General features: G+C 44.7%; 1 protein-coding gene across 2 annotated transcripts in view; it reads left to right on the forward strand.

Annotated features, from left to right (window-relative positions):
* The window catches only part of CECR2 (CECR2 histone acetyl-lysine reader), a 95,000-nt gene that overhangs the window by 38,334 nt on the left and 30,492 nt on the right, over positions 1-26,174 (forward strand). For both annotated transcript variants that reach the window (XM_074871715.1, XM_074871716.1), the window contains exon 2: positions 11,841-11,935. In XM_074871715.1, coding sequence (XP_074727816.1) covers positions 11,841-11,935 — 95 coding nt within the window. The remainder of the gene's footprint in view (positions 1-11,840; positions 11,936-26,174) is intronic.

Genomic DNA, 26,174 nt, shown 5'->3' on the forward strand with positions numbered 1-26,174 from the left:
GTTGCCTGAAGTCACCCAGCCTGGCAAAGCTGGGAATAGGTTTCCTGGCTCCCAGTACTGTACTTTAAACCACAAGATTAGTCCTTTTTGAAAAGGATAATCTGTATGTTCAAAGAAGGCTTTATAAAGCTCCCATTAACCCCTGTGCCATACCTAGTGAGGAATCTAATTTATGTTCTGGCAAATGAAAGCAGTTTCAAAGACCTTAGTGCTGCAGGTCGCTTCAAGGTCCGTTGCCACCAGTTTAATTTTTCTCCTGCTTGGATTTGCCTCTGTTGTTCCTGAGAAAGCAGGAGCAAAACTGTACTCCTGAGGAAAGATTTCCAGAGACATCCACTTGTGGATAACTGAAAACAAGGTCCACGGGTGGTTTTTTGCTGTGCTTAGTTAATGTACAGAATGGCTAATGTTCCCATTCCTTCCTTGAAAGAAAGAGATACCTTCTGGCAAAGCTCTTTTTTATTGCATTTTATCACAGAGTCAAGATCTGAAGATCTGAATTCCAGTAGCCAATGACTGGAAATGTCCTTTCAAACTAAAATGTTGAACTTTAGAGTTTACCCTTGAGTCCTCGATCTACCTTATCTGAACGGCAGAGGAAATTTTTTTCCAGTTTTCTTCTGTTATCGAGGTAGAACACAGCATCTGAATGTTAGAGAAGTAGCAGTACATTAACCTCAGCCTTCCTTTTTCTCAAAGATTGCAAGTGTTTTACAGGCTTGGCTAAAGATTATCTAACTTTTGGGTGGGGGAGGAGAGAGACGGACAGAGATTTAGCTTTCATCACTGAATGCATGAAGTGAGAATAAAAGCCAGGGCTTTCTTGATCCCATGCTCTATCTACTAATAACACTTTTACAAGCTGGTTATATAATTATCTGTTACCATTTTATTTTTTTTCCCCACTTCAGGCAGATCAGCTATTTCATCCAACCAAAGCATTTTGTGCGGATCTTTGGATAATCCAGTGTCATCACTTCTGCACTGAATTGCAAAACAAAGCTGGCTATTATAATTTACAAGATGTAACAGAACTTTGTTTTGTTTTTTTAAAATCTAATGAAACAAGCTGGGTTTTTTTCTTCTTGCTTACTCTGGATGGCAGGAAAGAATTTAGGAGAAAAAGGTACTCCAACTAATGTCTGTAGCAATAGACCTGGCTTCCTTTGTGTCTGGGCAATAGTTTACTGCCCATCTCTCAAATTACAATGCTGTTTATAATATGTATTTTAAGAGTGTAGTTGGCATTAACATTTATGAACATCATAATACTTATAATTAACATTAATAATAATTAGCTGTTTCTGGCAGATGATATTGCATAAATAGCCAAGTGTTTGTAGCAATCTGCAAATTTATTGACTATAAAGATGACATTAAATTAAACTAGAGAAAAATTCCTGTATGGCGTATGTGTTGAAGAAGATACTCATCCTGTGCTCTGGAAGGAGAGCTACAAGCACTCCATCACCTTTTTTATGGAGCAGCATTACCAGATGTGGAGTAAAACATGGAGTGTCCGTCTCCTAAGCACACAAAAAGCTCTGTATCTTTTCCCTTGGCAAACACACATGTGAGCTGAGCTCCTTCCAGACACGGATGGAAGTGGTGGTTCATGGCCACCTTTGGCTGAGGGGCCTCAGTCAGGACGGTTGCACTGCTGACACTTGTGTGAATGTAAAGTTACTTGCAGTATGTCACAAGAAGCAGCTCCTGAGATTTTACACTTTCCTCAGCCTAAAAACCCTGGGACTGCCAGCTTTTTGCTTTGTTTTTCTGAGCAGACCCTTCTCCCCTCTGCCTTTCCCCAGCAGTGGGGAAGGAGACGGGAATTCCCTGGGGCTCCCAGCGGCTCATCTTCAGGCGGTTTGGTTCATCTTCAGGTGGCTCCCAGCCATGAGAGCAGTCACCTCAGTCACCAGGAAACCCTGTTAGGTCCTGTTTGGGTTTTGCTAGCATCCTGTGGAAGATGACGGCTCAGCAGAGCAGGGCAGGTCTGCGTGTTCAGCAGGATAGCCAAGGAAGTGTGGAGGCTGGCCGGGGAAGGTGTGCTAGAGAGCAGTCGTTGGGGTGGAGGCTCTGAGCCCCGACCAGTCTTTAAAAGCTCTGGAGGACTTTTCCATGTATCCGATGAAAGACAGATTTTATTTGGACAGGGCTGATGGTAGAGCATGAGTACTGGAAGAGGTAACTTCTTGTATTTATTTTGACATTGGATCCTGCGTTATGAAGCCAGGGCTGTGCAAGGAACTGTGACTCACATTACAATATTTGACAGACTTGAAACACCATTTCCTATGACAAGGCTATCCCTTAGTGCATATATCTCACATTAGGGTGGTAGCATCTGTGTTTCTTATAATAATTTTAAAAATTGTATAAAAGCCATTAATTTTTGTATTGAAGTATGTCTGGACTGTATAAGCTTGGAAGAAGCTCAGATAGCCTGATACATAAGCAAGGTGATGCTTCTGGCTATCCAGAGTAGTGCAGACAGTTATCTAAGAGTACAAAAGAGACCTATTAGTTATGGTTCCACAAGCTGTTATGCCACGGAGTAGATGTGTGTTTTTAAAACTTATTCTTAGGCTTGAGACTAAGCCTGTTGCAAACAGGCAGCTCACGCATCTGAGCAGCTGGCTGGCTCCATCATCAGGGTTGATACCAATAGGCAGCTATTTCATACTTTTGCAGATTCTTCTTTGCTAAATTAATAGAAAAAAATGTTGGAACTTGGATTTCACTGTAGCGCTGTGGTAGAATTCACCCACCATTCATTTTGGCCACGCGCAGTGGTAGAAACCCATGGGGTACCTGTGTGTGGCTGCAGGCTCTCTCAGAGGCTTTTCTTTTGTCTGACCCAGAGTGAGGAGGAAGAGTTTTTAGTGCAGACAGCACTTTAAGGCCGATCTCCCCGCTGAGCTGCCAGCCGGGTTTTGTTTGTGGTGGGTATGCGCTCCACACGGCATCCAAAGGGGAGGCAGAAGAATGGCTGGCTGTGGAGATCAGATTAAAGGGAAAAAGCAAGGCTTTACAGCCTTTTTTTATCTTAATGTATTTTACTGTTTCATCCCTCTTTTTCAGGCAAGGGTGAGCAGGGACCTTTCTTCCCCCGTTCAAAAACCAGGTCATCATTTTTGTTTGGGGGACAGAAGGGATGTAAGGGAATTACCTGAATCCTTAAGGGGCGATATGGGCTTTCTGTTTACTTCGATGCCTATGAAGATAGTTTTCTCATGGCTTACTTATCAACTGGCAGCTAATAACATCCTGGAGGGCAGGAGCAATGTAAATGCCAGAGCACCACTCGTTGCTGTTACCAGAGAAGTTTCATGGCACGAATACAAACCAGCTGCACAGCTTGCATGCCGTGTTGCATCAGCAGTGCATGATGGCAGGCAGTAAATCCCCCAGGAGTTCTGGCTGGGGTGTGAACTAGAAAAATGGAGGTTGGCTTAGATGAACCAGTCTGGCTATATCGAGAGCGGAGAAAATCCCCTTAAAAAAATTATTTTCCCAGTAAATCTTGAAATCTTTGCAGAAACTTTAGCCAAGCAATCCATTCCAGATTTTGGCGCTCATCCTTTCCCTTCCCTGTGCTCATGCTGAGCAGATGAGTGCAATGGCCAGACCTAAAATGAAGAGCATCTACAGTCTGATCTCATCCTCCCTTGCTGCCTTTGGCTGGAGAGGAGGAGGAGCTTTGAAATCGGATTATTACTTCGAGCCTCTTGGCTTTGGAGCTACAGACTGTTCCCCACGTTGCCAATGGGCTTAAAAGCTTAGCAGAACTCCCACTAGGTACCCAGGAAGCCTCTTACCGCAGGAGATGGTGACACGGCAGGATCAGCTGTTTTTTATTTATTGTGCAGCCGAATCGTCTGGGGAGGGACCATAGCTAACCCGGTGATGTTGCTTCCAGAAACAACATCAAGAATGGGTAGAGCTGTGCTGATGCTGTTCCCCACCGATGTGATTGTGCTCACCCAAGACGCTATGTAAAACAGTTGCTAAAATTTTTAGTCTTTAGCTGCTGGTCATACTTAGCCCATAAATGGGAATGCTAAATCCAGCATTTGTGGAGAGAAGGAGTTTGGGGTTGTTTTGGGGCTGGTTTGGGTTTCCCAGCAAGGTACTGCTGGCATGGGACTGTGAGAGTTTAACAATATATAATCTATATGGTATTATGGGTTAGCTTCAGAATGGTCACAATTTCTAGCTGTCTGCTTACCACTTTCCTCAGCCTGTCTTCCCAACAAAAAACCCCAAAAGCCTAAACCAGCACAATCTGTAAGTAGTTCAAAGATCTGAATACATCTGATACTCCATACAAGCACAGCTACTGGAAGAGATCCTTTCTAGGTGATAATAAATGATATCTTTCTGAGGGTGAGGTAAACAGGATGCAATTCAAACAGACTGTGTTTCCTCTCATACTGTTGTGTTTGGAGGTTATTTTCAGCTGGAGTTGAACTTGTGGCGGTCAGTCACTTTGTGGTTTGGGTTTTTTTAAGGGCGCAACCCCAGTACTTTTCCCATAAAGGCACGGACCCCTGATTAGAAATTCAAGCAGACTGGTTGGTGTTAAGCTTGCTTTTCTTAATTGCCCTTCGCAGGCCTCTTGGAAGTCTTCCACGGGGTCTGCAAGAGGTCTGCAAACCACAGGTTCTGCTGAGCCTGAAATTTCTGTCTCTCTCCTATGTAAAGCCAGGTCAGTGCCCAGTGCGATGTTTGCCCTTCAGCCAGCATAACTGGTTTATGGTAAATGGTGTAGATTATCTGCTTTGAAGGAAGAGGGGATTATTTTGAAAGGGAGAAAACATCCCTTGGAGAGAAATAGCAAGATCTCCAAATGCTTTGGATGCTGATAAAACTGCTGAAGAAGAAAGATGATTGCAGTGGCATCGAGTGTCAAGCCTTATGGCTTCTCTTTTAGCCTCGCCACTGAGTGAAGCATGTCCCTGGTAAGGATGCTGGGGCTTGTATTAGTTTCTCCATCTGTAAAATTGCTCTGCATGTGGGTGTGTGCCTCCCCTTCCTTCACAGGTGCTGCAAGGCTTTAGTGAATGTTCTTTAAATGCTTTGATGCTCTAGGATGAAAGCTGCTCTAGAGGCATAAAGTACTAATGTCTAACTGTTAAACAGAAACTAATCGCTTGTTACTTCAGAGCTTCAGATGTACCACGTCCATCTGAAAAGGTACTTTGCAGGGGGAAGAAACAGAATGAGCAACAGTTTTACATCTTTTAAGTGCTGACAGTGAATAAAATTCATAACGAATGTAGTTCTTGTCCCAAATCTCTTGCACTGCGGGCAAGATGAGCTAGGAGAGGAAAGCTTTATTAGCACCGGTACACTGCTATGGGGCATGGGGGAGACTGGATTGATCAGACTGAAATCTCTTTTCAGTACAGTTTAGCCACCCAGCGTGAGCTGCTCCTATTTGTTTGTATTACACAGCAGTGAAAAATTCCAGTTGGAGAGCAAGCAGCAGCATCCTGTGAAAAACAGGGGAGGGTCCCTGTCCCAAAGGAGAGATCAGGCAGCAGGTTAACATGGATGGAGAGCAAGAAGCCACAACTGTTCAGATGAGTGGGATAGGTGGTAGATAGATAGCATGGTGGTCTCTGATTTTTAAGCATCCTGATAGGCTAAAGGAGGACAAAACTGGAGTATGCTTATAAAACAACCCTAAAAAGTTCTAACCTGACTAAAGATGTCCATTGGTGTTGGAAAGAGTCTGCATTTTCAAACCTACTTGGGCTGAACTGAGCAGAATTCACTGTGCATCCCCTTTCATAGCTGAAGGGAGCTGCTGGAGGAGAGGGTGGCTGACGTTACTCGTCATGCTGCCAGCACTGGGAGGGGAGCACATGGGATTTGTTCTTTGCAAACGGCCATAATGTGGTGGCAATACGACACATTCTCCCTGGCTTTCTGTTTATAACCTTGTCCCTTATACAGAGCTGTCTGTCATCTCACACCTCTGCTTAGCCCTGGAGTAACATTATGCCCCTATTTACAACGTGCTTGAAATAGCCTTCAGAGTCTGCTCACAGAAAGTCAAGGGAGGTAGAGATCTCAGAAGGCACTGACAGACGTTAAGGGATAACCTGAAGAAACAGGAAAAGGGAATACCTTTGGTGCTCTTGCGTTTTTCCCCCTCCACAAATGATAGTCCCCTTCTGACCAGGTAGCTTTTCTCCTCCCTCAGGTGTTTGCTCTTCATCCCTTGACCTCACACACACCACGCTGGCAGCTCAGAGAAGTGCTGGGACCACTGTGATGCCAAGTGTCACTAAACCTCTTCGCCTTGTGCCCCCAAAGCTACTGTAGAAGGCCAGCTTGGCTCCCCCTCAGCTCGTGGTCCCCAGGGGGTGAGGTGAAGATGATGGTGTTCCCATAAGGAGAGCTGCTGACTTTTGGTCCCTGCTGCCAGGAGCACAGGGAGGGTGTTCAGCACCCACTCTCCCTGCGGTGGAAAGGCAGAGTAGAGAAGTCAGGGCCCAGTTGGCTCAGGAAGCTGTAAAGCCCTGGAGAATCATAATAGAGAGAGGGCAGCATACAGGCTTCTGCAGGACTGTGGGGAAGCTGGGAGAGGCGTGTCCAACTGCAAACTTGGATAACGGGTGGTGTCTCCAAATAGCTGCTTAAAATTCAGATAACACGGCTGGGAGAATCCATCAGGATCAGGAGCCGTAACTTCTTTCTGACTTTATGGCAGCCATCTAAACCCACTGCTATTTGCACTCCTTGGGTATCACGGCCCTAGGAATACACCTAACTCCCCGCAGTGCGCTCCTGAATTGTCATGCAGAGTGAGGCACTCTCAATAGGTTTCATATTTTGAAAACCATTTCTATATGATGGCAACAGTCACAAGCAGGAAGATCATGGTACTGGGCTGTAGAAAGCTCTCTGGCTGCTGGGTGGGGCATGTTTTTTTCAGGCGTGCCGCATATGTCCTAGGGGCTGAGCGCACCGACAGACCGACACACTGAGTTGTGGGGGTTGGCAGAGCAACTGGCTCATGGTGTAGCTGGATCCTGTCACCTCAGCTCTAGGACCGTGTCCTGCTATTCACTGCATTGACCTTACGCTGCTGCTTTGGGTGAATCGGCTGGGTGTGCTCTGCGGCCTAAAGGAGGGTGCCGCACTTTCCTCTCTGGGATGTGTTGGGGGGAGCGGTGGTCCCTTGCCAAGTCCCTGCATCCTCCTGGGATGGCTGGCTCTTTGGTGGGGAGGACAGCAGGAGCTCCTAGCCAGAGATGTGAACCACACACACTGGCTTCATGCAACACAGGGATAAATGGTGCTTGTTGGAAGGATTTCAGACCTGCAGTTGACTTCCCATCTTCCTGCCCAATCCCAGTAACTGTACATTTTTGCATTAATTTGCCCAGGTACCTGTTGTCATTAATTATCTGTGTGGGGAAAAGGATGTCCTGACTTGATTAAGTGACAAATTCATTTGAAATTTCAGTGCCTGGGTTGGGGCTGCCTCAGCACAGCCCACTGGTAGCTTTTGGTCATCTCCTAAAGCCCCTCTGCAAAAGCCTGTTGAGTCACTTGGAAGCATTGCAATGGAAAGCTGATAATGGCAGCAGTATGGAAATAGAGCTGAAGGGATCGGGGTTTTTTAACTGATGGCTAACTTGGACAAGGCTTAGCTGTGCTTAAACTAGTTACGTCCATCAGATTCGGTTATAGATGATTCAACTCCAGCACAGAGGAAGTCTTTGAACTGTAGTCCTGTACCTCAGCGCCCAGTCTGCTCCCACTGGGCTCTTGCACGTGCTGGGCTTCCCTGCAGTTTTAGAGGACCCTGTCTTCTGAAACAAGGGTCCCAAACTTTGTGACACCACCCTCCAAGCAGACAGCTTTCTAGGAGCTGGAGTCTGACCGGCTGCTTTCCATAGTTCAAAAAGCCAATGCATGCAGCAGCCCTGCTGTCACCTCTGTGCTGGTGTTGGTGACAGTGATGTCAGTACTGTCACGGTTGTGGACTCATTTACTTTTACCTGGGAAGTCGACTGTCTTTCCTCTCAAAAATCTGCAGAGATATTGAGGAGGAGTATACTTTGGGCAGTGTGGGGCTTGGGTCACCATGCATCCAGATGCCACAGCACTTAGGTGCTGTTGTCAAGACCAGACCAAAGTAGCAGTGGCAACAAAACGCAGGTGCTCCAAGCAGCTCTGGGGGAGCAGTGCTTGTTTCAGACTCAACCCTTGGCCAGCAGCACAGCGCTGGGGTTAACCATACCTGCCAAAGTGTCTGGCTTGGGGCAGGCAGGCAGGCATGGGGCAGTGGAACTTCTCTCCTAGCCCACCCCTGTCAGCGATTTTCCCAGGGAACAGGGAGGGACGGAATGGTGCCCTCTCGCCCTCCTTGGCTAACCCTGCTTCGGGCCAGTGCTCCTCCTGGGCGAGGTGGTCACCCCTGCTCCAGCGGCCACCTCTTCCCGGCAGCCCTTGCCTGACTCAGGGGGGATTTAGTCCCGGGCTGGGGGGAGGGAAAGACGTTAAACAGGCTTTTCCCTAATGAGGTGTGACGCCAGCTGGAGAGGGGGAGAATCCTGCTTTTCTCCTGTCTGTTGCTCTCTCCAGCTAGAGGAGGAGAAGGAGATGTGTGTCCCCCCCTTCCTCCACTGATTTGCTGCCTCTTCTGTTTCCTTTCTGTGCCGTCCCCAAAGCATTTTGGCAAGGTTCAGATTTCTGTGCTCACAGCTCAGTGCTCAAAGAGAAAAGGGGAAAAACAAAAGGGTTGGAGGCGTGAGGAGGATGGTGGCGGGGAGGAAGCCCAGCCGTTTGCCACTCACCCTGGCCAGGCCAGAGGAGTGTGGGGACAGTTGCCCAGGGCAGGGTTTGCCCTGAGGACCAGGGGCATTTTGGCCTCTTTCTCCTGGGAGTCCCTGGCGTCACTTCGGCCACCTCTGTTCAGATGCACCGGTTAACCACCGTGCCGCTTTACTGGCTGGCCCTTGTTGGAGGGGAGTGCTGGAAAAACAAGGTTTATTCTTCATTTGCGGTGCTGAGATGTTAAGATTTGTATTGCATCCTCCTGGTCGCTGGCATTCCCACAGCACCCTGGGCATGTGGGAAAAGTCCAGGATTTAGGTGTTTAGGGGGAGAAAACTGGAGAATCCAGTGGGATAGAAAATTGTGACATTCAGTTAAACAGGACCAATGGACCCAGCCCTGGGAAATTAAAGCACCTCTCACTGCTCTTGTCCTATCACAAGCAATGACAGAAAAAAAAGTAGACAAAAACTTTACAGGACAATGTCAGTATCTTTTTTCCAAGACAAATAATCACAGTAATACTTAGACTGTGCCTTCACCCCCTGGCACTGGTGCGACTGTCAGCAGGGACCAGAGGACCAGAGTGGACAGCACCCAGGGCACTGAGGAGTGCGATGCAAGCACCTTTCTACAGAGGTGCTGACAGCTTCATTAACCCCGTGCTATGTGTGTGCTGATTAATCCTAACTTGTACCAGAGCCCCTTAACCCAGCGTGGCACCAGGACTCTGCACCCAGCCCCATGTCGGTCTGCATGTCCAGTGCCGCTGTTAGCTAGTGGCTGCAAGATCTATCTGCAGCCAGGTTGGGTCCCCAGATTGGTGCTGCACCTGCCATGAAGGCAAAGAAGAGGATCATCTGTCTGGGAGAGAGGAGGCAGTAAGAGAGGGGGGGAAAAACTACCCAGCCAGGTGTTTTGGGGAAGACTGGTGGGTCCCTGCCCAGGAGACAGCACCTTGCCCAGTGCCCAAGGAATGTTCCCCAGATCCCCAGGGTGACTTGCTTGCTCCTAAAATGTAAAGGTCACTCCCAGGCCTGGAAAACAATGGCTGCAGATAGGGGCTATCAGAGCCTGTTGTGGCCACTGCTTAGTCTAACCCTCTGAGAAGGCTCTTGGGAAGCAATTTAAATATTCCTTCATACAAAAAGCTGTTGCATCCTAGCAGAGGCAGGCTGCTGACTGACTGCTTCAGTGCACGAGTGAATGTGGATGAGGGAAAGGCTGAACACCGGGGAACATCCTGGAGACTTACTTTCCCCCATCCTTTATTCTGGGTCCTAATATCATTTTTCACAAGCTGCAAGTTTACTGTGGTAGCACACCTGGGATGTTTTACCACATCACACACTTTGTTGGGTTCCTCCCCCCCTCAGGTATATTTTGTCAGAAGGCAGATGTCCACTAAAGTAATTTACAAATAAAATAAGTCAACACCTCCAAAATACTAACTGCTTACCACGTCTATTCACTCGGTAATTGCTATTTATATAGTGTGATTACTATTTATACAATAATATCACTCTCTCCAAGAGATGGCAAGCAGCAACTGCAGTTTTTTTATTAACTTGTCATTAAACAGAGTAGTCATCTAGAGGCCAGAACAGAGATTCTTGGGACTTTTCCTAGCTCTGCGGCAGGGATGCTGTGTCAGGCTTTGGCTGCCCACCACCCTTTCCTTGCCCCAAGTAGAATAGATGCATTTATTACATTCTTCACAAGGCAAGTGTCAAGCTTCCACTAGTGAAGCACTTTGGACGTTGCACAAGAGGTAAATAAGAGTGGTGTTGATAATGAAAATATGCCATTAATACATTTCCAATGAAAAACTACAAGCGGCATTTAATCTGCAATCTGTTATCAATAATTTTATTACCGCGGTTACTGCGGTCTAATAAAAAAGCACTTTCTCTTCTTTATTGGGTAAGTGCCAAAACGTTTATCCTTTATTCTCTGGCCATTAACCTTTATTCTATAGCCATTAGCTTAGCCATTTGTGTAACAGTCTGCCGAGTAACATTCAAGTAGGAATTTGTATTCAATCCATTATTTACTCTGAAACCCAAAAAGAATAGCTTCTTATGCCTATGTTGTTTATCCATATTAAATCTTGTTAAGTGCTGTATACTACTGATGATAACTCTTATAGGAAGTGGAGTTTTCTTACTGTGAATGTTTTTCTGGCATATAAATAAAACTGGAGTTAACCTAGTAATATTTTGAAAACACAGCTTGAAATTGCTAGCTGAAAAACAGATATTTCTCACAACATATGTAATTTGTACAAATCTCACAATTTGTAATAACTACATTTAGAAGTTTATCCTTTTTGTGGATCAGTTCCTGCATCACACATTTACGTGAACTCCATCGTACTGAAATAAGCTGTGATACTCTCTACCTCTCCATCGAGGGTTGAGGTTTTGGGTCATGAGGTCTCTGACATCCCACCATCCTTTCTTTCTCTCTTACTGAAGGGTAAAAAAACCCCAAAGAGAAATAAGTTAATCAAAATGACTACTTTTCTTTGAGGCATTTGCTTGCTAGCTTTCAGCCATTTCTGGCTATCCATCTGAAACTGCTATTTCTCTGTGTAAGTGGCTTTTAGGGCCATGCTTTCTGAGCACATCTTTTAAATGAACTCACCAGCCTTAACGAGTGGAAAGCAAAGCAGGAGAATGAAACTGTTGATTCCTGCCCATTAGCTGAACATGGGAGAAATCATGGCTTTCTTATTAGGCTGCAGTATCTCAACCTCACTGAACCCTATTTTTCTGTTTCCAGACAAAAGCATTAGTCATCTGGCTGGAGAGTGACATTCAGTAAAAACCTTTCAAGGTCTTCCCATAAACTCTTGCAATGAAGAGGTAGTTGTAGCAGTATTTTTCATGATGGGGAAGGTCGGCTTACTAGGTGTATGCTCTGCTGCTGTACACGTACTTGAGGCTGCTTGGGTCTTTTCAGTCCTGATCAGCTAACAGTAAATTTTAAGGAATTAGTTTGATGGTTGGAATTTTTTTTCTCTCCTTTCTGCTCATTAGGAACTGGAAGCTGCTCTTCACAGGGATGATGTGGAGTTTATCAGTGACCTGATCGCCTGCCTTCTTCAAGGTTGCTATCAGCGCAGAGACATCACGTGAGTAACCTCGCTCTATGGCTTAAGCGCTTTGCAAGGGGAGCTAATTAACGTGGTTGTGGGGATGTTTCACGGCTTTAGAGTGATGACATGGCAGTGATTGGCAGCCACCAGCAATCAGGCCAGATGCTTCACCGAGTGGAAGGGAATTCCAGCTCTTGGGTTGGTTGCAGGTTTTTAATTTTACAGACCTGTTGTTAAGCAAACTTCTTTTTTCAGATCCCATGAAAATGTGTTTGATGCTGTGCTGTAGCACTAGCACATACAGTGAACATTCACATCTGCCTCTTATGCTCTTCACTCTGGTCAAATTAGTGATATCACATTAAGTCTTTAAATCATCACACATTTTCAACATTTTATATGTATTGCATAGAACAAAACTTGCTGCTCTGCAGCCACCTCACTTGTATGGAAGATCCCATTGCTTTACAGAGGGACAGTTGTAATTATTTTTGTAGAAATAAGAGGAGTATTGAAATCAGTTCACTTGCAGGATGTTGGAAAGTGATTTGGCACATTCTGTTGATGTTTTGACGTCCAGAAACACCTTGTTAGTGTCCACCAAAGTAGCCTCCCAAATTCAGACATCTGTAGAATGTCATTCTTTAGAGGATCGCCGCTCTTGCAGTGGAATGTGCTTCCAGTGATAACAAAGGCTTGTTGCAGTGTGTTTTATTTGTTCTTCTGTGAATCATGTTAATAGCAAAGCATAATTGTGGAGATTAAGACAGCTTGGCAACACAGTTGCTTAGAAGAGGTGTTAAGCAATCCTGCTCTGTAAGATTCCCCTGTTGTGCAGAGGTTTAGGCTTGTGTAAAGACATAACCAAGGTGTTTGCGTTGAAAGCTCTGTTTCTAATTATCTGATTATGTTCAACAAAATTTATATAGTTTATTTTTTTTATATATATATATATCTGCCACTTAAGTAAGTTCTCTTGCATTGCTGCATTGACATTCAGCGTAACTGGGTATCAGGACCTGAACCAGGCAGCTGCACTGCATTTACTGTCTCTGAATTAAACTGATGTGATGAGAAGCTTGATTGTAAAGGGACTGCAATGTGTATACCTCCTTCATCAAAATAGCCACAGAGGAATATAATCTTGCTTATGAACATGCAGCGAGTTTATTTCTTCATACCAGAAACACCAGAAAGTAGTGACTTAAATGTTTTGCCCACCTTAACCAGCCCACCCTTGTAGAAACAGTGGAAATATTGTCTTTGATAGATTTCATAAATTCAACATTGTGAGGTTTTCCTAAACTCTTCAGATCTAAGAGTGTCCACTTAGCAATTGCACAGTTTAACTACCTTCCCCTTTCTCAGCTGTTTTATCGAAGAAAATTCAGGGATGAATCATGGGTGAGTCAGGCATTGGCAAGTTGTCTGTCTGTGTGAGGAAAGTTACACATGCGTGTACACTCATGCATAGTTATGTATATACCTGGCAGCTCAACAGTGTGTAGTTATTCAGTGTTGCATGTAGCTCTCACTTTGTGCCTGTGTAAATAGAGCTTTGGTTAACTCTGAGATGCAAAAACTGCAGGGAGGTAACATCATAGCAGAAGGAAGAGCTGGTAACCCAACTGAGGCTTTGTGCAGCCTAGTCAGGGTGCGTATGAGGCATAGGTAGGTACGTACGTAGCTGTTGCTGTGTGTCTGTCCGTGTACGAGAGGTGCCATAGGAAATGGAGGAGTGCAAAGTCACGTAGTGAAGTTGTGAGAACTTACACCTCACCCAAACGGTTGTGCTAGGGAAAGCATGAGGTGCCTGAAGGAGAAACCAGTTGCACCCTTCCTACAGCACCTCCTGTAGAAGGGGACTACCTCATGGGCAGGGGAATAACGAGAAAAGTCATTTCTGCAGAGATGGGGAAAAGGGCACAACAGGAGCAGCATGGTGGAAATGGCTGAAAGGCTATATCTTCGGGAAAACTGCCTGGAGCCACTGGGGTGTTAGGGAGGTGGGCTCTGAATCACTGCAGAGGAAGCAGTGGGGGAGGCTACCTGGAAACGGAGGGAACGGTGCTATATGCAGAGGGATGTCACAAAGGAAGAAGCATTGAGATGTAGTCTAAATATGGAAATCTGTAGGTAAGTGAGAATAAAAATGATGGCTTGGATACACTTCTCAGAACAAATTGCCCCATTGTTTGTTTCACGCTTACAAACCAGTCATGGAATATTTATCCAAAATAAATGTGTGTTTTTAGAGCCCCAAATTTTCCTTGTTCCTTACACATTTATTTCCAACACCTTTGTTCCCTCTAACCTGAGCTCAGGAGGCATAGGCCTTGACTGATGCACAGCTTCCCTACTGTACCTAGTTTGTCCACAGTTAATGGTAAGCAGTTGAGCCTCTAACTGATTTTCTGAGTGCTCAGTGGACAAAGACGTGCAAATGTAAGAGGCAGAATTTGTGTTGAGTTTAGATTTGGTTTTCCATGACGAGCCATATTTTTCTGTTGCAGACAGATCATAGGTATCTGTCTTGCATGGGAAAAATCAGCAGTTTCACAGATCATCACAGCAGTGATGTCTCCAGTCATTTGTGCTCCACATCCTGGTGCTGAGGCTGTGAGCTGTTAATCTTTAGGCTGTAAACTTTGCTCCCAGTTGCACCTCAGAGGGGAAGGTAGGAGCTTGTTCTCATCCTTGTTCTTCAGCTGGAGCACTGCAGCGCAAGCATAAAATTCGTCATATAACCTCATATAAAACAGTTTACCTACCTCTCCAAGGGGTTTTGAGGTTTAATTAGTTTTGTATCGTGTCTTACCTCTTTGATGGCCAAAATGTTATCTGCCTATGCTTTCTCACAGTGTCTGGGAGCAGCTTGTAGTTCTTGTCACATCTGTTCTGACGGCGTGCAGAACTTGTGGCGGAGCTGGGTTGCCTGGCTTTAATCATGCATCGTAGAGGGGTATAAAACTGTCACATACCTTTACTAATTATAATGTGCTCTCAAGTAATTTTGGAAGTGGAAGCTAGCTGAGAGCCCTTCTAATGCACAATTTAACATACTCTACTTTGATTTGCTTTTTATTCTTTGAAAAAATACAAGATTAATACTTTTGTAGGGTTCTGTGTTTCTTGATTTTGAAGTAGAGCCTCTTTGCCTTGGTTTTGATATTCTTTGTGACAGACCTTTTTAAAAAAAGAATCAAATACAAGAGAGTGACTGTTTTTTACCCTGCTTGGTGGTTAAGGAGTGTTGAATGTCTGGTAACTTAAGACTTTCTTTGAGTTACGGATATCTGTGTTTAACTACAGAGACTACTTAATGGAATGCCACATGATCTTCTCCAAACTCTTATTTATCATAACCTATCATAGCTGTTAGGAAGACTCTTCACTGATCTGGTTCTTGCCATGTTAAGCACTGTAGGAGTACAGAACAAAAAAGATGGTAATCTGCATTTCTGGCTTCTAGCATCTTTAGTGATGACCCTGTAGATGTCCTTACATGGCACCAGATGGTTTGAGCACTTGGCCAGGACAGTTTTCTTCTTGCTCTCCTCTTTTTGCTCTGATGTAAAATACTTTTGTGCCATGATCTGCAGCTTTTGTTGTTTTATAAATACCCTTCATATTATTCATATACCATCCCTACTATCTAACTACTAGTGATGCAATAACTAATATCCTTGAAGCTTTTTGTTTGATCTCTTGGCTCAGTTTTATGCTATAGCCACGGTTTGGTTTGATGCCAGTGAGTTTAGCCGTACGTTTTTCCTGCCTCTAGCTTTCGTGCACAGTCCTTGAAATGTCCATGTTTTCTTTTAATTGTTTCAAAATGTAAATGCCTGGAAAGTGGGGAGGGAGAAAATTCTTAATAGAATTTGGGATTTATAAAAAATAAATAAATAAAAATTAAGCCGTTTGAAAAAATACTAGTGCTTGCTTTAGACTCTCTCTGATATAAATTGGGCAGCTGCATAGTCCCTAGGGGCTGCCACTCTAATTCCAGCAGGAAATGCGACTTGATGAGTTGTATCAAGACAGGAAGATCAGAGCTTCAGCTAACGGCAGCGGCCACAGCAGGAGCCTTCTGCAGCTGTTTTTAAGTAAGAAGTGATGGTGTGACATGGATGTGTACACTCAACTAAAATAATCCAGAAAATCTCCTGCTGTTCAGCATTTCTTTGGGAGAAGTTCATTCTTCACTGCTCTGTTATTGCAATTTTGCTATTTTTCTAAAGTGATGGCATAAAAAGTTTCAATGACTTTATCATATTTCTCATTGGAAGGCACTTTGCATGCTGCTATTGTCTCTTAAAAACCATTTTAATTGCTTTTTCTTATAACATGTTTTATTTTTTCAACATGGACAAAGGTGCCAGAAAGTGAGGAGAAACAAAAACAGTATCTCTGCTCTTGCCTATGCCCCATGAGAGTCTTTTTCTTTTTTTATACCCGAAGAGATTGGTCCATCACTGTAGCTGAAAACTATCTAATTGACTTCCGTGGCACCACAGACAGCATTTGCTTCCTTAGAAACCTCAATTATTTTTTTGTTTTGTTATTTCTTCCCTTAATGTATTGGAAATTTTTCTTTCCAAGTGGATTATCTGTTTTGCACCCACCTTAAGCTCTTTCTGGATCTGTAAACTAACCTTGCAGACTTTGGCTTATAGTTTGCATGTGGTTTGTTCTAATATGGATAATAAGAGGATATTCCTTAACTCCTCTTCCCTCTCCTGCAACTGTTTCAATTATTTCTTTCATATCCTTGGTGGTGGCATTGAGAAATACTCCCAGTAGGGCATCTGAAGAGCTGTTTCCTACTTGTTGAATTACCAATCAAGAATACTGCCCCCGTTCTGCTTATTTTCTAATGCTTATTCTGTAATCACTTATTTGAGCTTTCATCAGAAAGAGATATGGGATAATCTGAAATCTTCTAACCCATCGGGGCAGAATGCCTGTTTCTGAGGACTGTATTTAACAGCTCTGAGTATTTTGCTTCTTCCTTCTGCTTTGTCCCTTTTGTCTATCTTTGTCTTTTATTCTCTGTGGACTGTGTCTTTACAGGCTACTTTGGGGGTTATCCCAGATCTCATGTTTTGCTAAAAGTGACCTCAATAAAACACTTAACATCTTGCAATTGCCCTTCTGCATGTGACTATGTGAGCTGTGTCCTTTAAGAACCTCTGTATGTTGGTCTGGTCTACGGGATAAAGTGGCAGGTCAACTGAGATAGCTGGCAAACCAGTGCCAATTTTTCAGTCTCATGGATACTGTGGTGAACTGGGCTGTGGGAATAGCTAAACCAAGCTACTAACATAATCTGAATGAATTCAACACTTCAGTCTGTGCCATAACATCTGGGGCAGCCAGCCCCGGCATCAGTCCCAGCAGACCTAGGGACCACCACCTTTTGGAAAGAGTTTAACAGCTGGCTCTTGCCATTGTGCCAGTGACCTTGATTATAACAACTGTTTCAATGGCCCAGCCACAAAGCACCTCACTAACTCAGAATCATATTCATGAATGCCAAGTGAATATCAACAAGATCAGCATTGTTTACAGTCTGACTTTTAACAAGTGCTGCCATGCATACATCATGGAGATCGGTGAATGGCCTCTGGAATCGACTCAGTATCATCAGTGCAGGAGATACCGTGAAGGGGGCAAGGGAGATGAAGTGGCTACATTGCTCATCTTGAATCTAATATTAATATTTATTATAATAATAGCCAAGCTATGCAAGGTGAGCCTTTTAAAGGGTAAAACGTGAAAATGAGGCAGCTGGCAGGTGTTGGGAAAGGAAGGATGAGATTACAGCAGTAAAATAACACAGTCATTCAGAGATTAATGAGAAGCACAGTGGAATAAAATTACAGAGTTCAAGTATAAATAAAGCTAAGTAAATGTCTTTGATTCTCAGATGGATAAAATGAATCTTTAAAGAAGAATTTGAAGAAAAGTCAGTAGCGTGTTCTGGAAGTGCTATTCCATAGATGTGGTGGGGAACAAGGACTGAAAATGGTGGAAGAAAAAGAGAGCATGAAAGCTGTGCTGTTATTGTCAGAGCAGATGGTTGAGAGACAAATAGATAGGATAGCTGGGCAGAGGGAGTTATGCAAAACATTGACAGGGAGGAATAGGTGGCTAAACTTAAAAGGATGAATAGAGAACAGTCAGTGAAGGGTCTTGGAAACTGCAGTGATGTCATCATGCCAATGTCAGAGTTTGAAATATGAAATGGACAGCTGTATTTTTAAGTTCTTGATGTTGCAAACCAAGTACTCTGGAGAGGAGGAAGAAAGCAATGATGAAGAAAGAAATGGAGAAGGCAACTGAAAACATCTCCTTTGAAGGAAGAAGACAAAGAATGAGGGAGAGAGAGGAACAGGATGTAGATGTTCTCTCCATGTGAAACCTTTGCCCTCACTTTTGAGACTTGCATTTCAAGGTAGTGATGCTCTAAACCACTGGTGCAGGATTTTTGCTCTAGCACAGCTGGTTTTGCAGGCCAACTCCCAGCACCTCAGCCAGGTTCAGAAACCAATCTATTCCAAGAGTGAATATTGGAGAAGTTCTGAAATTATTTTCTTGGAGCTTTTAGCCCCAGTGAGCTTGATGAACAGCTGGGGCAGCTGCTAGCCAGCTGCTAAGCCACTATGATAATTTGGTGTGTCGTAATCAGTCCCTGTTCTAAGTCACCTATACTTTTAATTTTTTTCTCATTTTACCCTCCATCCTTCCTCACTCAGTTTCTTTCTGGCTCAACCAGTGTAGTGGTTTAAGCTTTAGAGAAAAGAAGTGTAAAGACCTGTTCTGAAACGAATCCCCAAAGGAACTTCTTTAGGGCCCATTTATTTATTTGTAAAAACTTGTGTTTATCCGTTGTCCCCAGAAACTTGTAATGTGTGGGGCTGCTTCATAGTAATGAATCTGCTAAGCTTGTTTGCTTCAAGTCAACCCCATGCTAGGTATTTTTTGCCTCAGAAGGGACTCTCTTCTCCCACATTAAGCATATTTTTCTCTGAGCAGCAAGGCACATAAAGGCTTGTTTCATATGGATTTGTGCCATAATGCATGCATGTGTCCTATTTCCCCATCATCATCAAGACAATAACTAGCTTCTTCCCCACAGTGCTCATCATCACTGTAATACCCTAAGGTACTCTCTACAGCCCCTAAACAATCCTAAGAGCCTATGGCACAGCAAAACTGTTGTGTTTCCTTATGGCTATGAATTGGGAGCATGCTTTCTGTTGATGGGCACTAGGAATGAACAATGCAGCATTAAGCTGGCTTCACTTGTTCTTCAAGGATCCAGGAATGAATAGTAAGTAATGAGCCTCTTCCAGTCTGAATGTGGAGCACAGTAAGCCTCATTCCTATTTGCTCTTTCAGAATATAGGAGATGTATTTGGGTCTTTTGTAAGTTAATCAGCTCCAACTCCCAAGGGTTGATCTGCTGATCTGCTGCTTCTCACCATCAAATTAACAGTAGTAGAAAGAAAAAAGCACGTGGATGAAAATTGGCAAGCATGTATTGAAGCCTGATTAGATGCAGGTAAAGGTAATTGATGGGAGAGGTGAAATGCCATCATAGATCAATCAAAGCCCTTGCTGTCTTACCACGTCAGTTCACAAGGTGAAAGCTGGGCTCTAGATACATTCCTTTATTTTGGACCATCCAGAAGGCTGTGTTCGTACCTCCTGAGATAGAGGCTACTATGGCTTCATCTTCATTTCATTACATCCAGAGTGGCTTGTTGTTGGGCATACACTAGGTGGTTGGTTGTCAAGGTCACACAGAGTAAGACACAAAACAAGGCGAGAAAAACTCCATGCCTTAAGAGTCAAAGTGTGCGCACGGAGCAAGAGCAGAGAGTGCAGCCGTGGTTCTCACACTTCATTTTGTCAGTGTGGCCATCGACATCTCTCCCTGCATGTGTTTCCCAGGTCAGATCAGTGTGTGCTGGTTATGCACCCAGCATGCATGAATCAGTCTCCCCTAGCGGAACCCTTCAAAGCAGTAGTCAGCAGCCTGCTTCTTACCAGGCCTCTCACCCCACACCAGCATTACCCGAATCTCCCCCCACTTATTGACAGTTGACTTGCCCCAAGGTACTTGTTTCCCTCTTGAGCACCTAGATCCTTCTCTCTCCCTTTTTATTGTGTCTGACAACCTGTAACTAGTTCTTGGGTTAGTTAATAAATAGTTCTAACACTGGTTCTTTTTGTTTTCCTTTTTGATCCTTCAAGAGATTGTCTTTTATTATTCAAAGCCAAGGTACTTGACACAGAAGCAATGCAGAAGCCCCCAGGCTTCAAATGCTGTCCTGGCTGTGGGATTGTTATGCCTATAAGTGATTCCCATCCTCTGTCTGATAAGCCTTGGGGAAGAGCTGGGCAGAGAAAAATGCAGCGCTCCAAATTCCTGAGGGGTGCTGGGAGGCATCCATCCATGCAGGGACTGGAGGAGTTTCACCTGCTGATCAGGGCCTTTTCAGGATCAGCATTTCACCCCGCCAAGGGACCCTCCTGCCTTTACAAGGCTGACAGAAATCTGGCTTCCTGTCTGGTGGGGAGAAAAGTACCTCCCTTTGTTAAATTGTGCTCAGAAATGTCCAGATCAGGCAGGTTTTATTTTGAGGCCCAGGAATTGCTCCTTGAGCTCTAAAACTGACTCCAGGAACTGCTGTGTCTCGGATTTATTGCCTCGTGAGCATGTGCTCTGAGGAGAATCTAGGTTCTTTGCTTTTCTGTTGCGTCCAAAAAGTGACATAATTTACTGATACCATTAAGTCTGTCAGTGTCATCAAGCCTGCTGCCTGCTGATGTGCCTGTAAAATCTCCAGTTTGGCATCCATATTGCTTAATCTTCTCTTGGTGATCTTATGCTTCATCAGGGGACCAGCTGTGCCCTGCAGTTCAGTGCATTCTTCTTTCAGCTGGCTCTCCAACTCCACACCTCTGTCTTGTGCACCAGTACCACCAACTTCAGTACTGATCGTCATGACATCTCATCACTGTTATCTTCCTGTCCTTCAGTACCAACATACACTCCAGAGCCTTCAGTACACACCCTGGTGTTGGCTCTGAAACTTGGGACCTCTCTTCTACCTCCTGCCATTCTGCCTTTGCCAGTGGCGTCTGTCACTCGTTTTCTGATTTTGAGCCTGACAGAAAACTCTGCACTTCAGGGTCTCTTCTTACCATTTGATCTGAGCGTACTGTCAGGGAAAAATTCATGTTCCTAGTCCAGCTGCAGTGATAGATCCTGTTGGATAGGGAAGTCTTGGGCTCTGACTCTCCTCAGCTCTCCAACCCTATTCACTGGCATGCCAGTGAATTCATTGCTTAATGAAAGCCATTTTCCCTGGCCCCTCCCCAGGCAAGATCAATGTCATCACACGTCAAGAGGTGACATCTCCCTTGCATCCTCCCACAGTATCACATGCTAGCTTGACACCAAAATTTCTTTAAGTGTGATAGAGAGACATTTTCAGTTCTATCATTAATTTATCATAGGCGCTTGGGGTGAGATAGCTTCTTTCCTTGGTCCTTTCCACCTCACACATAATGAGTGATGGCATCAGCACTGGTACCACCCTGTTCTCATACCAGCTCTGCCTCCCTTTCTGGGTAAAGCTTCGGTAACTATATTGCCACTTTCATGGGCTCCCTCAGCTCAACAGATTGTTTCCTCAAGGCAGGAAAAGAGCAGCTGACACTGCTGGGGACATGGATCTTGTCTCCTCTATGACTGATGGACTGTCCAGTGTGAACGTGGTCATCCTGAGTCAAACCCAGCAATGCCCATAGAAATTAGCATAATCACAATTAATTGCATTTATGCAGTTACAATTAAGGAAAAATACAATTTGTTTAAACTGTCTCAAATTGTCTCTTCTTTGTATTCATCCTTGCTGTTCATCTATTGCTACCTTAATTGATGTTTTCACAAATATATATAGCAACACTGTTTACTCACCACAGTGATGTCTCAGGATCTTTTAGCAGACTTATTTTTCTCCCATTTTAATCCAGTTATCCAACTCGTTGATTATCAGTTTTCACTCAAATTGCAGCATCAGTAATGGGGGAGGGGGATCCTGCTTCTCTGTCCATACCACTACCCCAAAATCTTGCATGCATTGAGAGTACAAATACTTCCCTTCATGGAGACTGTGCAGAGACTCACTGAGTTTGAAGGAAGGGTTGAACTAGCATTGAAAAACAAACAGGTAGTCATCATGTTTTAAGTTTTATGTTAATCCCATTAATATTTAATGAATCTGTCTGGGCAATGTATGCATCTTCCTGCTCATCCTCTTTGCTCTCAGGACTTTCTCTTGCTTTGGTACCATGCGCGTTCAGCCGTTGTTTGGGATGTTTCTGGCTGCTCTGGTTTTATTGTTGCTCATATTCTTATTTCTCCCTTTCCTTAATCAAACAACAAAGACACACAAGCAGCCCTTGCTCCTACCTAAAACTCAAATGCAGGCCCCCACACCCAGTGTGCATCTAGTTAACCATATGTGTCTTCCTCATCCTTCAAGTACTGCATAAATCCACTAGGCTTGGCAAATCCAACCACAGTGCTTCACATCTTCACACCAATTGCTTTCTTTCTCTGGCTTATGTGGCCAAATAGGCTCTGGTCTCTTGAGATGGGGAGATGGGTGCTGGGCATCTGCTCACTTCTTATGCTCGGTAGTGGGGTGGAGTGGGGTGGGGTGGGGTGGGGTGGGAGGGGGAAAGCAACAGAGAGACAAGATGAGGTCAGTGAGGAGCAGCTGGACAGAGGTGGAAGAAGGACCATCAGTGCCTTCAGATTGTGTTTCCTTCATCAAAAATCACTTTCACCTTCTCACATGGAAGGAGAAGCAAAAACATGCCTCTGTTGCCTCCCTGTACCTTGAGGTGTTAGAGGCAGGACAACCACACAAAACGCTTGTGGCCCCTCCTGCTGATTCTGGGTATGGCGATGAAAGTAGAGCAGCCCTGGCTCACAGAAGGGTGCTTGGAGCTCCTACAAGCAGGGAGACAGAAAATGACAGGACAGTTCAAAGTAGCAGATATGCGTGATTTCTCCTGCCAGTGCTGCCTTTCTCTCACACAGCCCAATTAACAGGGGTCACAGAGCACTGATTAGCTGCCTTGGCGTTTTGTGAGCATAAAGCAGTGAAAAATCCAGGGTGAATGGGGAAGAGAAGATCAAATAGACACTTATCTCAGCACTCCTGCCTGTCCCTGGCATTTGCCAGCCTAAGGGAAGAGCCTTTCCAGAAGAGGCCAATGCAGGACAGTGCTGTATCTGTGCTGGTATCTCTGCTGCTTTTCTGCCTTCCTTCAGCCAAATAACAAACAAGCTACCCCCAGCAGCTGTGTCATGTGTTGGGTGGCTGCTAGATAAAAGATAAATCACAGGAGAAGCGTGGACCATAGTCAGCTGGGGGAGATCAGAGCATGCCCTTTTGCCACATCGGCATGTGAGATGAGTTCAGCTCCTACAGCTGGCATCCCCTTTTGAAGGGGTGGACTTACTGCCTTCTGTCCCTTGTGTGAGAGAAAAGGGGTGGAAGGCAGCACATATCAGCTCACAGTAGGTAAAAGGGCATCTCCATCTAATTCAGGAGTTGGTGAGTGTGGTCTAGTAATGCTAAAAAGCCCAAGCTGGAACCTTCCTTGGTTGCTCATTTTTTTTGCTGTGGCTGGAGGAAGAAGTTTGCATGAGCAGACCTGGAACCTCCCTGAAGGGTGGGCAGCTGTGGTGACCTCGTGGCTTCCCTTTCTTCCTTCATGCTCCCCTTTTTTGGGGGTAGCAAAGCAAAGCTCCCACTTCAGCTGTCATACCCAGGTTAAGTGGCTGCACTTGCTTCTGTCAAGCCAGCACATGCTCCTGTGGTGTGATCCCTTATTAGACTAGACAGCCCACATCAGCTCTCCATTCTCTCTGCCTCCCTGGAGACACTGCCTCACTCCATAGCTGTTCCTATTCTGCTTCTCCGTGGGACACAGCATATCTGCAAGCTCCCCTTCCAGCTTCCCCAGTTCTTCTTGTATGGAAGATCACTCGAAGTAAGATGGAGGAAGACAAGGAGCAGGAGTGGAGTACTCTTAGCTGCTGACAGCCTTGGTTATTCTTAGCTGTTTTTTCCCTCTCCTAAACATGAACACTTTAGGAATTCAGCTGGGAAGGCAGTGGATTCCCCAGCATCCAACTGTGTAAATTAGATTTCCTTAGCAAGATCAAGCAGCCCTTCTGCTGGAGAACCTTCTGTCCTAGCTTTGTGTTATCATATTGGAGGAAAGGTTCAGAACCCTGATGTCTTCTCTAATGATCTCTTAAGCATATTCTTGGGGATCATATCTGTGCCACATTTGAGCACTGGAAGCAAGTTGTGGGATGGACAAGTGAGGCAGGGACCAGGAATTACTAGGGTGCTGAAATTACTCTGCTGTCCTTTACTTTTGTGGAAGACTTGGGTGTGTCTTTCATGGATGTGGAAACCTCTGATCACTCATGTTTCAGACTGTGAAATCTAGGAGTTAGACTACTACTTTAGGGAAGAGCTGCTACTGCTTAACATTCGCTAACTGGCTATTTCTTCCTTATGCTTTAAAACAAAACCATGGTTGTAATGTAGAAAGAATGTCTTCCTGTGTTCAGCAATGCTGAAGACAAAGGTCATTGTGTGTAGAGCTCACTGCAATCCACCCGTTCAATTCTTCAGGTGTCTTTTTCCTCCCCTTCACTGCCAGTGCAGTGCAGTGATGACCACCCAAGTAAGCCACAGGATTACTTGAGGTTTGAGCAATGTCTGCATTCAGAAAACTAGTTCTAGCTAGCAGTGAAGGACAAGAGGCAGGGCTGTACATGCCTCGTGGTAGTCTTGTACTCCAGTAATCTTGGTTGTCTGGGAGGAGAAACTTCGCTCTGGAGCTTTGATCAGTCCAGTTTGATTACTTTTTTTTTTCCTTCCCATTTTGTGATCTCATTCAGGGTCTGTTAATGTCAGCTGTCGTCCTTTTGTTTACAGTCAGTTGTAGGCCAGCTGGTTTTCTCCAGGCATGAATCAAAAGAGGGCACTGAAAAGAAGGATGAGCCTGGGTGTTTGTTTCCTCCATCACAAGGGCTCTGCCAGGGTTGGACCTTGCTGAGGTCTGTCACTTGGTGTGGCCAGGAGTTACTGCTTCCCTCAAGACTGTCCCTGGCTGGGATTTGTGAATTCTGTCCCCACCAACGGAACCGGAGAGTGGTGCAGCTAGTGGCACTGATAGTTGAATTGGAAACAGATTGTGGATGGTAAAACTTAAGGTCACGATCCCTGGATCTTCAGCTTCTTGGTCACTTTGCTGCAGGAGAGACCCCTCAAGGTGCTTGTTGTCCTTGAGCCTCTGCCAGTCTGATTGCCCTGATGACAAGTTGGCCCGTGGTCTGAGGAATACATGCTTTCTGTTGCCTTACACACCTTCTGAGTGAGCTGCACACAGAGGGCTTGGAAGGAAATGGGGAATATACCTACCCAACCCTTTTCTCTCCCAGAAGGATGAGGTAGTATCTTTTTTTTCCCCTTCATCATGCCTGACTTAGCTTCTCAGTAGGGTAAATTGTTTGAAGGTAAAGTACAAGCTGGTTCATAAGGCTTCCTCCCCCACCTCAGATAAGAAAGCTCATTAATACAGTAAAAAAAAAAAGTCTCTATTGTTACATGAGAGCTCAAGGTCAGGCTGGTAGTAGTAACTCATATTGCTTCTAAGGTCAGCCTAAGCTTTCTCTTTGTGACAAGCCACGATAGATTGATCATGGGGGCCCTTACATTATTTTTTTTCTTCTGAAATAGGCTTTGCTTCTCCTGACCCTGTTAATGATGTTTGACTGAGGTCATTCCAGCAAACCCTGAATCCTTCCCATTACCTTCTAGAGGGCTTGCCTTTGTGCCAAAGCATTGTACGCTTGTTAAGAAATAAGCTTTTCTGATCTCTGCTGTAGCAAAGAAGCTGTCTTCATTGGAGAGGGGAGAAATATCTTGAATGCCATCTGTCAGTTAATGCTCTCATTAACACCTGAGTGACTCCCAACACCAAGCTGGTGTCTTTTTGCCAATTCAGAACTTAAAAGGTGCCAGCCCATAAGGTGAAATATCTTCAGTCCATAAAATTAATTACATGATAAAACGTCTGTTCTGATAAGACCTTGATTTTTGTTGTTGTTGTTTCTTTTAACTAGAGAGATCACAGAGGCAAAAACAGTTCTCTTGTGTGCTGT

Source organism: Strix uralensis, chromosome 5, assembly GCF_047716275.1.
Source record: "Strix uralensis isolate ZFMK-TIS-50842 chromosome 5, bStrUra1, whole genome shotgun sequence".
NCBI lineage: Eukaryota > Metazoa > Chordata > Aves > Strigiformes > Strigidae > Strix > Strix uralensis.